At 42.3% G+C, this 16805-nt stretch overlaps 1 protein-coding gene across 2 annotated transcripts; it reads left to right on the forward strand.

The window, feature by feature from the left end:
* Window positions 1–24: 24 nt before the first annotated feature.
* LOC140000387 (ATPase family AAA domain-containing protein 2-like) lies at window positions 25–16788 on the forward strand. 2 transcript variants are annotated; one of them, XM_072030237.1, is made up of 16 exons: window positions 126–266; window positions 919–1107; window positions 3350–3492; window positions 5266–5312; window positions 6306–6459; window positions 7283–7361; window positions 8881–8953; window positions 11115–11225; window positions 11666–11771; window positions 12574–12696; window positions 12925–13027; window positions 13248–13363; window positions 14311–14485; window positions 14856–14944; window positions 15278–15437; window positions 16287–16788. In XM_072030237.1, exons 2-16 carry the CDS (start codon window positions 1039–1041, stop codon window positions 16410–16412), a joined length of 1674 nt encoding a protein of 557 aa, XP_071886338.1. In that variant the 5' UTR covers window positions 126–266; window positions 919–1038; the 3' UTR covers window positions 16413–16788. The 2 variants fall into 2 exon arrangements, with proteins under 2 accessions (XP_071886337.1, XP_071886338.1); XM_072030236.1 differs by lacking the exon at window positions 919–1107 and having other exon boundaries at window positions 25–266.
* Window positions 16789–16805: the final 17 nt, after the last annotated feature.

The raw sequence follows: 16805 nt of genomic DNA on the forward strand, positions 1-16805 counted from the left end.
GGAAGAGGGAGCCGCGCCGAGGAGGGAAGAAAGGGGGGAGGAGGGGGATAGAGGGCTCCGTGTGAGGCGGAGGGATCCGCAGCGGGCCGCGGGGCCGCCTCAGTGGGCGCCGCGCCTCCGGGAGTCCCTGCGGCGCCGCCATGGTGGTGCTGAGGCGCAGCGCCGGCAGCCGCCGGCGGTCCCTGGCTGCCATGGACTCGAGCTCCGAGTTCCTCTCGCTGCAGCCCGGCGGCAGGAGGACGAGCAGGCAGAGAGCAGCCCCGGCCGTGAGTTCCCGCGGGGTTCCCTCCGAGCGAGCCCGGGCGGGGAGCTTTGGGGGGGGGTTCGTTCACCAGCCCCCCACCCCCTCAGGCGGCCCCGCGGGCAGGTGCACGCGGGGGGTGCTGAGGGGGCTCGGAGAGCAAGGCTAAAAATCAGAGTTAATTAGTGCTGAAGTAAAAAAACCGTTAGTTAGGGGGTGTAATGTGGTTACGACTTCCCTTAAGGGGTTGATGGTGTTAGGGAAAGCCCGAATTTGCTCTTAGGGACGATTCGTGTGTCTGGTATTTCATCCACACCATTTCCAGCTCCGTCTTGCTGCTCCCATCCCCGCTCAGCATCACCTGAAGGAATTGGCTGCTGTACACACAGCTAGCTAGAGCTCAAGCTCTGCTCTTCCCAAAGGCAGAGCAGAACCACCTCAAAGCACCTCCCAGCTCTCAGGGCGAGCCCCGCCTCCGAGCGATGCTTTCAGCTCTCCGTGCCGCCGAGCTCAGCGTTCTCGGCTGTTTGGGTTCAGGCTGGGGTTTTGTTTTGCTCTTTCTCTTCCCCCTTCTCATTTCAAGTCTACTGAACTAAGCAGGAAGCAGCCCTTGGGGTGTCGTCTCTTTGCAAGCAGGCGCTGGAGGCTGCTTCAGTATCTCCACTTTGCCGTTGCAGTGTGCATGAGAAGCGGTTGTCAAAGCCTGCAAGGACTTGAGCTGCCCGTGGCACGTGAGGGAAGGCTGTGCAAAGTCAGGCAGGGCAAACAGCTGGCCCGCTTTCCTTGTGGGAGCAGGAATGAGGAAGTTAAATGTAAAGTTTTCACTGAAGCGAAAGCAGAATCCTTCTCATGAAACAGGTTGTAAGGTGTGTTTGGTTTGGTTTCTTTCTTTGTGTTTTTTCACCTCTTTGCAGAACTTTCCCATGCTTCGAGGCACAGAGTCACTCCTGTTTCGTTTGTAGGACCGCCAGCCTTTGCTGGAGCACTCATATAGCAGAGACATGTAGAAGTGCCCTAGATGACAGAGATGGCGATCCTGCTCCTAGCTGCTTGTTCACATCCTAATGTCTCTTTCCTGACTTTCTGGTGCGCAAAGACTCGGCAATAGCAGCTTTTGCAGTTTTCCCGATACCAGCAAGCCATTTACCTTCAGTTATTCGGCGTATTTCATCCATCTAGATTAAGGAGCATGCAGCAGAAAGTCTCAGGTAAACCGGAGTCTGATGGCTTCGTCTTCTCCCAAGTTTCCAGTCCCAAGGAGTCCTGTGGCAGACCGTAAGCGGCGGCTGTCCCTCTGGAGGCTGTTTGTCTGCAGCTTTACAACCCCGCTGTGATTCCTCAGGCCGAACAAGGTCGTTTTGTTGTGACCTGTACTTGACACCCGTGTGCTCCAGAGTTCCCTTTTTGTTTGGGGAAAGTGGGAAGTGGCCCTTTTCTCTGCTGAGCCTTCCTGAGTCATCTGCGTAGGGACTTGACGCCAGAGCTCCTAGCCTAAACACACTTATCTGTTTGGCTGGCACTGGAGCATCTGCTTGCTTCCTTAGAGACACCCAACAGCTAACTTCTTAGAAGCAATTGTTGATCACTTCCCATAGTAGGAGGAAAATAACTTTCAAACTACTACAAAATTCCTTCCTGCAGTTTCCTTGCTCTGGTTTAGCCACTTGCTTCTGCTGAATTTCACTTCTTGAGTGCGTTTTTTCAGCCTTGTATGACTGATACGAGCCAGTTCTGCCCTGCTGGCAGCCTGCTGCAGGTAACGTAGTGCTTCTCAGTGTCTGCTGTCTCACTGACTTGGGATGCTTTTGTAGGAGCCAGAGGATGGTCAGGGTTCCTGGTCCATTGTTCCCGGCTGTGCCCTTGTTTGAGACAAGGTGAAGATAAAAGAAGAGCTGATAAAGAATAACACGAGTACACGGCACTGTGCTTGTTGCAGAGAAGTCATCAAATAAATGCATAACTATGTGTACAGAGGTCTCCTGAGTTATTCCACTCTTTCCTTTCTTAAGCCTCCCGGAGGAAAAACATTAAACATCACTGTGGCAGACCAGGCTGGTCTCATCAAGCTTTAGGTCTTGTTTCATCTCTGCTGGGTCTGGGGAATAAAAAACGTCTTCAAGAGTTGTTTCAGATGCCTGGATTCAAACTTGTGCTAGGGCAAGCATCTCGTGAGGCCCCTTTCTCTCAGCACGGAGAACAGGAGGAAGAAAAGCATTCTCCCACGTGCCCTTACCAGTGCCCTCCTCTAACTTCTTCATGCCTTTGCTGTTACCTTGAGCAAACGCTAGCTAAGCTCTTAGTAAAGTTAGTGCCAGGAAGCAGAAGAATCTTGTCTATTTTCTGACTTTCGAGTGAAATTTCATTTGATGTACTCTTGCTGACTTCATTTTGTAAACAGAACGACCCCCCACTCAAGGATATCACAGCTTCCCTCCCGTACTAAAAATGATAGTACTCACCCTTGTAGGAGCAGCAATGTGAAGAAGGTCAAGGGCAGTAAGAAGGGTTCAAAGCTTTGATATAACAAGCCTTACACTTTTTTTTGACAGAGCTCCTAATAAGCATCTTTAGCAAGGTCTGGAGATGGGAGAAAAACTCGAACTAGATTTTAATTCTAGGATGTATAATGTCAAGCTTGACTGTTCCTCTGAACAGTCAATTGAATTTAATTTTTTTTAATTTAATTAGTTTATTTTTTTTTAATTTAAATTCAATTGAATTTAAAGTTTTGAATTTAAATTCCAATTGAATTTATTGAAAAAAATTCCAATTGAATTTAAAGTTTTTTGTTGTTGTTGTTTTTCACGAAACACTAAGTTTATGTGAAAGGTTTTGCTGCAATATCTTTTTGCCAAGGATATTAAGCTTAAGTTATCCACAAGAAAATGGTGGGGAGAGGGAAGCTTTAGTTTTGAAAGCTTTTTTTTTTTTTTTTTCTCTCCAGGTTTTTCACAGCACAGCAACGCACAGCAGCGTTTCAGTGTCTGCCTGCCATTAGTTGCCCCACTACCAAGTCAGGAGGGTTAATTAAACTTGCGTGAGGAAGAATTTCTTTATCTGAATCTACGTGGTTCACATAAATATATTCTTATTTCCTTCTTTCCCTAGGATTATTCTTCTACCAGTAGTGAATGTTTCAACGGACACCGCTTAAGATCAATGAGAAAAAGCATGCTGCGGTGTTCGGTCTCCAGCTTTGAAGAAAGTATGGCGATACTGAGGGGAACTGTCAACAGAAGACGCTTTTCAAGGTACTGTATTTCTATATGTTCAATCTCTGTTCGATTTGTAGATTGAAAAGCAAGAGAGAAAGCATGTGCAGTGAGTTGTGGCCTGATAAACCTCCGGCTAAAATCAGCAAAGGCCTATGAGCATGCTGATGGTGTACCAGCACCTTAAAGCTAGAATCCCTCTTCTCAGTGAAAGTCTTTTCTACAAAAACATATGTTTTTTTCCCCAACCCCTTTGAGGTGGTGTTGTGGTTTAACGCGGCCGGCAGCTAAACACCACACAGCCCTTCTCCAACCCTCTCACCTCCCTCTCTGGGATGGGGGAGAGAAACGGGAAAGTGAAGCCTGCGAGTTGAGATAAAGACAGTTTATTAAGACAGGAAAATAATAATGATAATGATGATGATAATAGTACTGCTAATAGTAATATGTACAAAACAAGTGATGTACAATGCGGTTGCTCGCTACCCGCTGACCAGTGCCCAGCGTAACCCCTAGCAGCCCGGCTGCCCCGCCCTATCCATGGTGCAGCATGTTGCCATAAGGCAGAGCTACAGGCTGGGAGATGAGTGGTTGGAGAGCTGCCAGGCAGAGAAGGACCTGGGAGTGATGGTGGACAGTCGGCTGAATATGAGGCAGCAGTGTGCTCAGGTGGCCAAGAAGGCCAACGGCATCCTGGCTTGTATCAGAAACAGTGTGGCCAGCAGGGCTAGGGAGGTGATCGTCCCCCTGTACTCGGCTCTGGTGAGGCCGCACCTCGAGTACTGTGTTCAGTTTTGGGCCCCTCGCTCCAAGAAGGACATCGAGGTGCTTGAGCAGGTCCAGAGAAGGGCGACGAAGCTGGTGAGGGGCCTGGAGAACAAGTCCTATGAGGAGCGGCTGAGGGAGCTGGGCTTGTTCAGCCTGGAGAAGAGGAGGCTCAGGGGCGACCTTATTGCTCTTTACGGACACCTTAAAGGAGGCTGTAGCGAGGTGGGGGTTGGCCTGTTCTCCCACGTGCCGGGTGACAGGATGAGGAGGAATGGGCTTAAGTTGCGACAGGGGAGTTTTAGGTTGGATCTTAGGAAGAACTTCTTTACCGAAAGGGTTGTTAGACACTGGAACAGGCTGCCCAGGGAAGTGGTGGAGTCACCATCCCTGGAAGTCTTTAAAAGACGTTTAGATGTAGAGCTGAGGGATATGGTTTAGTGGGGACTGTTAGCGTTAGGTCAGAGGTTGGACTCGATGATCTTGAGGTCTCTTCCAACCTAGAAATTGTGTGTGTGATTTCTGTGTGCATAGAATTCTTTGGCCAGTTGGGGTCGGCCATCCTGAATCTGTCCCCTCGCAGCTGTTGCTGTGTGCCAATTCTGATTGCTAGTAGGACAGTGAGACACCAAAAGGTCCTTGGCTTGTTGTAAGTACTGCTCTGCAGCAATTGAAACATTGGGGTGGTATCAGCACTCTTCTAAACATCCTTTCACACATCCTAAGCCAAAACATAGCAACCTACCCGCTACTAGGAGAACTAACTGTCCTAACTGAAACCAGGACATGTATCTTTTCCACTTGGGTGCTATTGCTCATAATTTTGAGAATTCAACATGAGCAAGCTAGGAAATGTGGGTACATACAGAACCGCATGTATCTGGTACACAACAGACTTGGGATCTGGATCCTCCGTGAGGCCTACAGGCTTCTCTTTGTATACCATGGAGCACTGGCTTGTAAACGTGGTGAAATTTCCCATCCTTGATGGGTCTAATACAAAAAGTCTCTTCTCCCTTCTCTCCCCTGTCCTCTTTCTTAATGTAGGCAGTCGAGAAAGCCGAAATTGGAACAAAAAAAAGAATACAACACAGGTAAGTGGCTGTAACTCCCCGGGATACCGATTTATGCTGGTTACTGAAGAGGATGGCACTTGGTCACTCCATCGCTTTCATTTGGCCCCAAAGCCTTCTGTAGTCAGCTGAATTCACTCATCAGTGACTTTTCTGTGAAGAGAGGTAGGTGCAAATAGGAGATTTTATGAATTCCTTGGGGAGGGAGCAGTGTGAATTGCAGCTTCGTAGGCACAAAGCAAACTGTTCTAATTGTGCAAAGTAAATTGATACTTGGTAAGTTTAAACTTAGTTTTATAGTTGGCAACCACAAAACTAAACCTTAGCTGTGATCCTACCACCACAGTGGTGTAGCTCTTCCCTTCCCCTTGTCCTCTTGGCTCTTTTAATGACAGTGCAAGCAACAAACCTGTGCCAAAGGGTGCTGTACGGTAAACAATGGGCAGGCTTTTTTCTAAAAAGCACGAGTTTGAGTTATCTGGTGTTTGGGTGTTTCTCTTGAAACGATTCTTACCTCCTTGAGCTGTCCATAATGCAGGAAATGAAAGTGCTGCATGCATAAACGGAGTAATAAAACATACACCTCTTAGGAAGAGGCTTGCAATGTAATAGTGTTTTTTTTTGAGCACTGTTAGATACAGTTTGACATGAATGGAGTGAAAACACCTTAGAGAAAGGTGTAGATTGTTCTCACTTTTCCAAGACAGAAATAACTGGAGTAAATTTCCCTCCTGCATGGAACAAAAGTTGCACGTTTGTTTTTGTCTGGCTAGCTTTCAGTCTCTTTAAAAATTTCTCTACAGGTCACAGTTTTAAGTAGACAGTTTAAACGTGCAGAGCGATAAATAAGTGGAATGCAGTGGTTGTGTCAACAACTTCTGATCTGAAATTTAAAGAAAAATCAATCCACTTCAGGGTGCCTTTTTTGTTTGTCTGTTTACATTTTACAAGAGCAACGGTGAAATAAGGAGAATCCCATCTTGACTGTTTCAAAATACTTTTTCTGCGTTTCAGTCACCAGAACATTGAGGAGTAGAGCTGGTGCAAAAACTGTGAGACGAGTCCATGGAGAAAACAGGGACTTGGAGCTGCGCCGCAGCTGTAGAGTCCGACGCAGTCGGTACTCTACTACTAACTCGTCCGTTCTATTTGACAAACTTATAACAAAGTAAGTCATCTTTTCTTGCAGACCTCTTAAAATGATCTTTCTTAGCAAGCCTTTGCACTATGGCATGATGTTGGCCTTGACTTGCTCTTTTTTTTGACAGCAAAGAGGTATGGCTGCTCCTGGCATTGAGAGTTCAATTCGTTGAGTTTTCCCCATTTGGCAGTTTTCTTAGCATCAGAAGTGCCGTCATTTTTAATGAACTTTTTGTTCCATACTCACAAAAGTGAATGTAATGCTTGGTTAAGAAACTGAGGACGGTTTGATACAGTCAAAGCAAAGTAGTCCTAGCGATTCTGCATTTCTGTCCATGGTTGATTTCTGTTTCTGAAGCCAAAATTGTTTTCTGCTTCAGAATTTGCTTTCCTTTCATTTCATCATTTTCTACAACACAAAACTTAGATTCCCATGTAGAGAAGAACAAACAGCCTTTCCTTGGTTAACAAAAAATGGCTTAATGCTACTGTGCAGAGCAACTTAAGTAGGATTAAAAGTTGACATAATTTTTTTATAACATCTTACTAGGATGTCAGAATTCTTATTTTCCTCCTGCATTTAAATATATATATATTTTAAATGTGCTCAGTAAGAGAGGAGAATAAACCTGAAAACAGCGTATGTTTGCAAATCCTCAAAAGCTTGTTCTTAAATCTCTATCAAAACTAAAGATTTGACCTAATGTTTTGGTAATGTCTAAAATCTTGGCTAAGTGTCAATGACTTTTGCTTTGTGCGTACTACATTAAAATCTCTTATTGATTGTGTGTGCTGTTTTATTTTTTCATACATGCCTAACTTTGCTCTTACATGTCAACTTTGTATCTTAGTACTGCGGAAGTTGTGCTACAAAAAATGGATGAAATGGAGCAGATGCGTAGATGCCAAAGATGTTGGGAAGATGTTGAGGTACAAATGACAGAGCAAATACTCCGTCAGTTTGCCATTTTTGTAGAGTATTTCACGTAGGGAAGTAACTTAGTTGTAATTTTAATTGAACTGAAATAACTTCCTTCCAAAGAATAGTGTGGTCTAAACTACCATTTGGTCTTGCTCTCTGGTTATATCTTCATGTCTTACTGATACGGTTGTGCTCCAGATGTCTTTTAAGAGTGGAGGAAGCATCTTCTGCAGAAGATGTGGGATAACGGGGAGATGCTGAAATGCATGTCTTCCACTCCAGTTTCTGAATTGCCTTCTGCTTTTTGAATGGACGCTGTTTACAAACAGCTGTTTCGGACTTGGGTTTTTACTCCAAATGTTACTAAAAGCTCTGCCTGGGGGACTGAATATGCAAAAAGACTGGTGCTTTCCATCAGCTTGGCAGTTTAAGCTGTTCAGCTTTTTATCCTTAACTCCTAAATCATATCTCTCGTCATGCTCAGGAACGCACTTACTTGGAAAGCTTAACAAAAGGCAGTGCATAGCTTCCTGTGTTGGTCACTCACTCGAATTTTGATTCCTGTTAACATTTTTTTTTCCTGAGAGCTCACAAAGAATCTCCAGTATCATGTAGCTTTAGTCATCTGTTACAGGCAAATGGAGCTGTTTTCTTTAATTGACCTAACTTGCATTTTAGAATTCTTCCTTGGCTGCAAACTGCTCCCAGAGTTTTCAGGAACTTGAAGCCTTTCAAATTTCCAGCTGAATGAACTGATGGCTACTTTATGTATATTTGTTTGTGTGCTGGCCTTCCCTGAGAGCTTAAATAAACCCCTGTCTCTAGAGGAACCCCTGTTAAAGTTGTATGCAGCAATCATACTTCCTCTGTCTTGGTTTTGCTCTATTAAATTCAACTATTTTATTAAATTACTGTTCTTTTGAATGATAGGCACATCATTTTAAAACTTCCCGATAACCTACTTTCATAGCTTTTAGTTTAGCTCTGAATTCCCTTTTTTTTCTCTCAAATCACAGAATGGTTGAGGTTAGAAGGGGCCTCTGGAGGTCACTTGGTCCAACCCTCCCCTGCTCAAGCAGGGACACCTAGAGCTGGTTGCCCAGGGCTGTGAAATGAATCCAGAATTGTCCACAGTACTTTTTATTAGCATCTCTCACACGCCTGTATGATTTCTTTTGTTATGTCTGCTAGAAAGGTAGTTCTTTTTCCCTGGTTCTGTCACGCTGTAGGTTATTAACCTCTGATTAACTAATGCACTCAGTTGTGTATCTGGGCAAGTATTTAACCACTGCATGTACTGAGCCCTGGTTTAGAGCAGAAATTCTTGTTACTGATTGTGGGTGCACGCAATCATATTCCCATTCTCTCCTCTTGTGCAATAATTTATTTTTTGTGTGTATACGGGGTGCCTCGATAATGTTACTGTGTAAGCATCAACAGACAGACGTGTCTGTCAGTGGATGTACGTGTATGCACGTCTGTTTTTCTGCACGTTTGTGACCGATCTTTCTTGCTGCTTGGAATTAGGAGAACCTTGATATCTTCACCTGTGTGAAGTCAGACTTTGAAAGAACTGGACCTGGCAGTCCAGATGAGGTTGGTGAGTTCTGGTTTTAAGTTTTCTTTACTCTGTTCTAACCAAAAGCCTTAAACAATTGAAAGAAGCTAATCTACTGGGTGTTTGTCTTCTGTAAAAATTCTGTGTTGCTATTGACTTCACAAGCCTTAGTATGAGCTCTAGGGCTGTACTGTAGTGAGCTCAGAACAGGTGAAAAAAAACCACCAAAAACAACAGCGCTTTTCCAAACTGCTTACCAGATAAAAGGCAACAGATGGTTGTAGACAGGTGGGAATGGAAAGAAATGGACAGCATTACTATTACTCAGCATGCGAAACGGTGATACCGCTACAGCAGGAGCGTGACAGTTTTCATGGTTTTGAGCAGCACAGCAAGAATTTTCAGGAAGCAAGGTAGATAGGCTGCCAGATGTTTATGAAAAGCTCCTCCCAAGCGTGAAGCTCAGCAGGAGGGAGGATAGCGTTGTGCATTTCTGTGTTTAGGAGGCAGTCACCGTAAGCTGCTGTCAGGGCCTGTAATTAGGAGCTGTCATCTGGGTACTCAGTGACTTGTGGAATGAGGTTAAGCCACGAAAGGCCGTATTAACTTGGAAGTGATGGGAAAACTTACAGTTTTTAAGAAGAACGTTAGTTGTGATTAAGGCAGTAAATTAGATCATCCTCGTAGGAGCTTTCTAAACAGATCAGAACAGGGCAAGACTGTACTTAAGGACCAAAAAGGGTGTTGCAGTAGATGAGCTGACAAGTTAGATTATGTGATAGAGCTCACCTGCACACCTGCAAAGGAGCTCAGAGAGACAGTGACAGGAGGCTGAGCCCCAGAAAATACTTTGCTCCTCCCTTCAGAGGCCCAGAGGAGCAGAGAGATGCACAGTGGCAGGTGGGAACCCGAGGGAAGTTCTTCGGAGGAAGAATGGCTGGGCCATGGACTAGTAAGGGAGAAGCAGAGTTGACTCCTTTGGAGGTTTAGTTAGGAAAACATTAGCTCAAAGTCTGAATAAGAGTAGCTTGAATACAAGGCGGGGGCCAGTCTAGAGGGAGAAGCTTGGTTAAAGTGTGTGGGTTTCAGGGAGCTGTGCAGTAGAGACTTGTAGAGAGGAATTTTAAATAGCACGTTGAATGGGAAATGAGCCCGGAGCAATTAATTGATGATCAAAATGCAAACTACAATTTTAAATCAGGAAAGAGCTAGAATATACTTTTATAATGAAAAATACGCCAGAAAAGAGTGAGGAAAGTGTCAGTGTTGTTACAAAGGAAGTTATTGGAACAAAGGAAAGGATTAGTGGAGCAATAAAGCAGAGAAATTCATGCTTTTGTGATAGAAGTGTTGGAACACCAAGGACTGGAGATGGTAGTGATCGCAAACTCATTTACTGATCGCTCAGTTTTCCGTGTGCTGTCTGTATACCCCATGGCACCTACCTTGCATTCAGAAAGCAATGCAACCTTTGGGGTTAAAAAATAAAAACCAAAGAGGGCGGTGCTTTCCAAGAAAAAAAGATAAGTCCTTTTGGCAAACAGGTAGGTGAACGGAGTATGTACGTTCCTTCCTCGGTGTCCTGCTGTTAACGTGAGAGGATATTCACCAGAACCCAGTAGATAATTGCACTCTGTTTTTTGTGTTTTTTACCATCTTTCATGAAACAACATCAGGTTACTTGACAGAAGCTAAGGGCCTAAGCTTATGTGCATTTGGCATTGTTTTCTCATTGGTGAGCTTCAAGCCTGTGTCTGGCCCATTATTGCTCACAGAATTTGTGGCAGAGCTAGACTTGGACTTAGATTACTATGCTTAGTCTTAGCACTACAGATTATTAAAACCCTTTCCATTAAACACTTTCTCAAACTAAGAAGTGACTTTCTGAAATAGCTGTTTTCAGAAGATCTGCATCTTAGCTAAGCAATATGACAGAATTTTGCCTGTTGTTAAACACTGAGGCTGACGACAAGTCCATCAGCAGTTTCAGAGAGGACAGAACAACGTCTAGATGCATGCTCATCTGCTAGGATTTGTGATTTCTGAAACGTGACTTGCATAAATTCATCTTAAGGTTTTGCAGGATCCACTGTGTCATTAAAATAATGATAATAATAAAACTTACAGGCATCTGTGTAATGCATTTTGGATTTCATATAATTTGCAAAAGTACTTAACGATTCGGTGTCATTTTGTGGTACAGTACAAACATCAAGAGGAAGTGAGAACAAAGAAAATGACGGTGAAGATGTTCCAAGGCGTTACAACCTTCGATGGAGGAAACCTGTTGACCGCTACCAAGCTCCTATGGAAAGTAGGTTGAACGCACAGTTTCTCTTAAAACCTTATTTCTTGCACATAAGTGAGATAAAATTTTTGAATGCAAATACATGTGTTTGCGCACACAGTTCTGTTTCAGTTCTGTACCTTCATTCTGCACATGAACTTCGCTGTTTTTATCAGACACGTGTGTCCTGTGCCCGTTGTATTTCTTTGCTGTTTGGCGTACTTAGTGCTATGCATCCTTGATATAACAGTAATTAATCACACTTAATAGTCTTGCTCTTGTGATTTTCAGTTCACCTTTAAAAAGGGCGTAGTTTTCCACTTGTACCATGCACTGATGAAAAGCAAAAACAGTTAAAAATTCTTCTGGAATTAGGGATGAGTGAAACACGTGGCATTTTCTTTATCTTTTGATATCCTCCTCTCTTAAATGTATCTGTATCATTATTCTAAATTCTTTCCTTTCAGTAAGACAAAGAGATCGAGAGAGGACTAACTCGGGCCAGCCCTGTTCTGTCAGACAGAAAGAGTCACTTGAAAATGCTGGGTCACAAAAATATAGAAGACGTGCCAGGTTGGTGTATGGCTAGTGATAGCTCTAACTTATCCGTAGAGCTGTCAGTCTCCTTACTGCATAATGCTTCAAAGGGTTTTCAGTTTAGTGGTAATTACAGAGTAAGTTTATGATCGGTACTTTGGTAGTCTGAGGATAGAGAGGAAAAACATTTGGAGGGGAGGAGGTGGGTACTTTTAAGTTGGTTTCTTTTTTAAATCCAATATTTGTGGGTCGCTGATAAGATGATTATGGAGGTAGTGTCTGAGTTTCTGTAACTGAAATTCTTTGGTTCTGGAACTGAAGCCAGAATCCCCCCTTAAAAATCTTAGTCAGACTATTTAATCTTGAAGGATACAAATTATTTTCTTAAAACCAAAAATAATTTTATTCGATTTAGAGGGAGAGGCTTTATGGAAGTTTTGTTGGATTAAAAAAAAAAAAAGTTATCACTCAAATACTGACTGTAGTTTCTGTTTGGAATCAACTAATGTTTCTGTATGAAGTTAACCTTAAACAATAAAAGATCTAAATGAAGTCATAAATTGCCTTAGTAATGATAAAGGCTTTTTGGATTCTGTAAGCAGTTAGTGCGTAGAGAATGCTGTTGATTGCCAGATATTTTGTTGAGCATTCTTGAAAGCAGACAGTTGTCACGAGGAAAATCATGTCATGGCCTTTGAAATCAGATTGCTAAGGAGTACAATGGACTGGAAAATAGATCTCAGAGTAAATTTTGAGATAGAATTCCCTTAACTTTTGGTGTTACTTAGTATCTGCTCTATTTTCTTTTTAACTTTCTGGTTTATATGCTGGCTTGCAGACGGAGACATGCAGATGACATCAGTGATTCTACACCCTCTTGCTCATCTCCCTTGCTTAGCACATGTGATACGGAGGAGAGTGGTGAGAGCAGTGAGGACAGCGAGAGCACATCTCCAAGAAGGTTGCTGTCATTAGAGAACAGGGGAGGGATGAATCTCCTTCAAATGGATATTTAGCCATGTTTAAGTTTATCTAAATTTAACTGTGTGAGTTTATGTCAATTAATTAGGTCTTCTATATATTAATTAATGTTTTCTACATTTGCTTGGCATTCTTATGAAAAACAAAAATCTTCGAGTTGCATCTTAAAGAAAAAGAAGCCCTATAACTTCTCCTTAATTCAAATCAGGACTTTTCGAGTGAAACTTCAGAAACAGGACCTAAAGAGAGTTCAGAGGGATCAAAAGAAAGTTGGAGGAAGTCAGGGAGATGCAATGCAAATAGATAGTGCGGTAAGTCTTAAACTAATCATCGTGTCAGCGAGTGTTTCCAGGGATTATGAAAGATCTCAGTGTGCCATCTACAACTACCTTTGTTGATGGTTTTCTCTAAAGCAACTTCAAAAATTGCCCAGAATGTTTCCGTTGTGCTGAGATAATTTCTGATGAAACCTTGATCTAGGTTGCTGCTTTCTTTAACATACAGACTCTGTTGTGTTGAATTTCTCTTTAGATTGGATTTGAGAACGTGGGTGGTCTTTCCGAACACATCGCAGCTTTGAAAGAGATGGTGATTTTTCCCCTCCTGTATCCAGAAGTTTTTCAGCGGTTCAATATTCAGTCCCCAAGGTAACTCATTAAAGTGATAAATCGTAAGTCAGCTGTTTTCAGGAGAAAGTTCAGTTAAGGTATCAATATGCTTCCATGCTTCAACATTTTGGCAGCGGTGAACGTTTGTTTTAGTAGTAGCAAAAAGTGGTTTCTTAAAAATGGATAGAATCCAGAATATTTGTAGGTTAAAAATATAAGCAACGTCTTAAAATTTTAAGTTTTACCGTCTGGTGTCTTTAAAAAGTTGGGTTAGTTGGGTTGGAGTGGTTTTGTTCTCAGTTTTATGTACAAGTCAGCTTGATTAGTTTGTAAGCAAGAAGGGATTATCTAGTGGAAGTCAATTGTAATATGTTGCCTGGAAGCCCAATTGTTTTTCCTGCCTACTTTTGTTTTCTTTTTTTTTTCCCTCTGAGTGCTAAGGCATCGCTTTTCCTTCCGGCTTTAGGCTTCCTCACGTGCCATCAGCAATAGATGGTCTGAGAGACCAAACCCAGTAACTTAATGCTTTTGAGAGGAGCATTAAATGCTTTACTATCAGATTCTGCATATTGTGAAAGCAAGAATATGCAGTTTATCACTGAAGAATGAAGTGGTGATTCACCATTCAGCCCATTCTCAGATTCTGTGCTGAAGTTTGCCTGTTTGGCTCTGGTTTGCTGTAATCAAACTGTTTGTCAGCAGTTTTGGAAGTGTCCTTCTGGGACAGTATGCTCTCTTTTGAAGGTTTTATACACTTGAGTTACCCCCTTATTCATTTCTTTGGGTGAAAAAAATGAATTTTCTTGTGAAACGTTGTAAAAATGCAGAACTTCTATCTGTTCTGACTCTACCCACACTTCAGCTATTACTGCTGTCCTGTACGTGATGTGTTTTGGTTAGGAAAGACGCTTGTTCTAGAGATGATGGTTGTAGGAGGTACTCATCATGATGTTTTTTTTTCCTATCTGGATCTTTTTTTATTGCAGAGGCTGTCTATTTTATGGCCCCCCAGGAACAGGGAAAACACTAGTTGCTCGTGCACTTGCCAATGAATATAGCCGAAGTGACAGAAAAATACCATTTTTTATGAGAAGTGCTTCGGACTGCATGAGAAAATACGTGGGGGAATCAGAACGCCAACTTCGTGTGTTATTTGAACAGGTAAGGTTGAAATGCACAGTGTGTTCTGTCAGAGTTGAAACCATTATTTTCTGTGGTCAACGTTTTTAAGTAGAACTTGCTTTTTTTGTATTTTGTTATTTTTTTTTCCCACTGAAATGGAAATGCCAGTGTTTCTGCTGTGAATGTCAGCTGTAGGAACTACTGGAACGATTTGCTTCCTGTCACCCGGATACAGTGGGTTGACACAGACTGCTGTCTTCTGTTAGACATGCCAGATACTCCAGTAGCTCTATCGGTAGATGTCCCAGAGGCTGAAGTGAAAAATCTAGTTTAGATGACATTCCAACCATGATGTTTCTGTGCATTTTTCCTTTAAATAATGGTGTTTTACTCTGTGTTTTTGTGCTAGGCCTATCAGATGCGACCTTCAATTATTTTCTTTGACGAGATAGATGGTCTCGCTCCTGTGCGCTCCAGTAAACAAGACCACATTCATAGGTATTACAGTTTTGCACCTACATAAAATCTGCTTGATCTCTGGGGAATGAAAAAAAAAAAAAGGATGATGACCTGTTTAATTTACTGTGAACACGTTAATTTATCCTGAAAACTTGTAACTCAATGCCAAAACAGGTGCTTCTAAACGATAGTTGAAACCAATTTACTAAGCCTGATATCAGCATGTGGTCTGTGTTAACTTACCTATTGTTTATGTCTTAAAATGAGTCTTGTCCTTAAAGCTTGTCCTTTTTGACTACTCATGGAAGAAAGTCATGTGGAATGTGACAAAATTTACTGAACCAGTAAGTAAAAATTATATTTTTCTATTAGTTCCATTGTTTCAACTCTTCTGACGCTTCTGGACGGCATAGTTAACAGAGGGGAGATCGTGGTAATTGGAGCTACCAACAGACTGGATTCTATAGATCCTGCTTTACGAAGACCAGGACGCTTTGACAGAGAGTTCCTCTTCAACTTGCCAAATAAAGAGGTGAGAACTGAAATTCAACATTAGTGCTACCATGGCAAAGTCCAACTTTATAGGAAAAAAAAATTGACAACTTGAACAAGAGAGTGATATGTGGAGACACTGCGTTGTTCCATGGAGGGCAAATCTGGTACTGAATATATATGGTCAAGATGATACCACCGAGTAGTTAGTTCTATAATCAAACCTTTCATTCCCAAAGTTGTACCTGTTTGCTTAATTATTTAGTCCACTTGGGCGCTTTCATCATGAAGTTGTGTTTTTGGTCTCAGTCCTTCACTTCTGAATGAATAGGGGACGTGTGTGCATTTGATTGTGCCCCGGATCAGTGGTAGTAGTTTGAGTCATAATTATTTTCTTCTTTATAGTAATTGTAGCAATTTGAAACATTGTGCCAGCAGTGCTTTCTGTGAATCTACTGCCTGAAAAGCAAATGTGATGAAGTAATGAGACTGTCACAATGAAAGCTTGTTAAATTTTAGAGAAGTTTTTTTGGACAACAAAGAAAAGTTTCTGGATAAATTTTTCATTGCAGTATTTTCCTCTGGGTCCTTAGGTCTCATAGTTTGGAAACTTGTTATTGAAGCTATAAATGCCTTTTCTTTCACTGTAGGTTCCTAGAAAAAAGTCCAGTGTAACAAATAAGAAATATTCAATTTCCTGGTTGACAATGCAGAGTGTATATTAAATAACTGTAAAATACTTGAAAGTTGAGCAAGTAAGAAAAGCGTATTAATAGGTGAGGGGTTTTGAGGGAGGACTGTTTTTTTTTTTTTTTTTTTTTGTTTGTTTCTTGTTGGTATTTTTAAGGAAAACTTGAGACAAGCTAAAATGCAATGATTTTACTTCCAGGCTAGAAAAGAAATTTTCAAGATTCATACTCGTGACTGGACCCCTAAGCCACCGGACATGTTGCTTGATGAACTAGCTGAGAAATGCCTTGTTAAGACTGAAACCAAAATGGATTCTTGCTTGTGAGCAAGTTGTAAAGAACCTTAGCTTGTACCAGGCAGTACCCAAGCTCTTGTGCCTTGCTGCACAACTAGTCAACGAGGCAGCTGGCACGCCTTCATAGCGATCAGAGTTAGATGCTTTCATCTATTTACTCTTTGTTGTCGTTCCTCTTGTTGTCTGAGAACGTTAAATGGTTCTGGGGCATCTTCCTCAAGAGTATAGTTTTTGATGAGGAGTCTGCTTCAGCTGCATAAGCGCAGGATATCAGGCAGTGAGCAACATGAAACTTCCCTGCAGAGCGGTAGCACTTTGAATTCCCTGTTAACCTGTTTGGTTTTGGCATTACAAATTCTTTAAATGTTGCATGTTGTAAACCTGGGCCTTGACTGATGTAACGTTTGATTTTTGTTTGTAAGG

The sequence above is a fragment of the Anas platyrhynchos genome, chromosome 33, assembly GCF_047663525.1.
Source record: "Anas platyrhynchos isolate ZD024472 breed Pekin duck chromosome 33, IASCAAS_PekinDuck_T2T, whole genome shotgun sequence".
In the NCBI taxonomy this organism is placed as follows: Eukaryota; Metazoa; Chordata; class Aves; order Anseriformes; family Anatidae; genus Anas; species Anas platyrhynchos.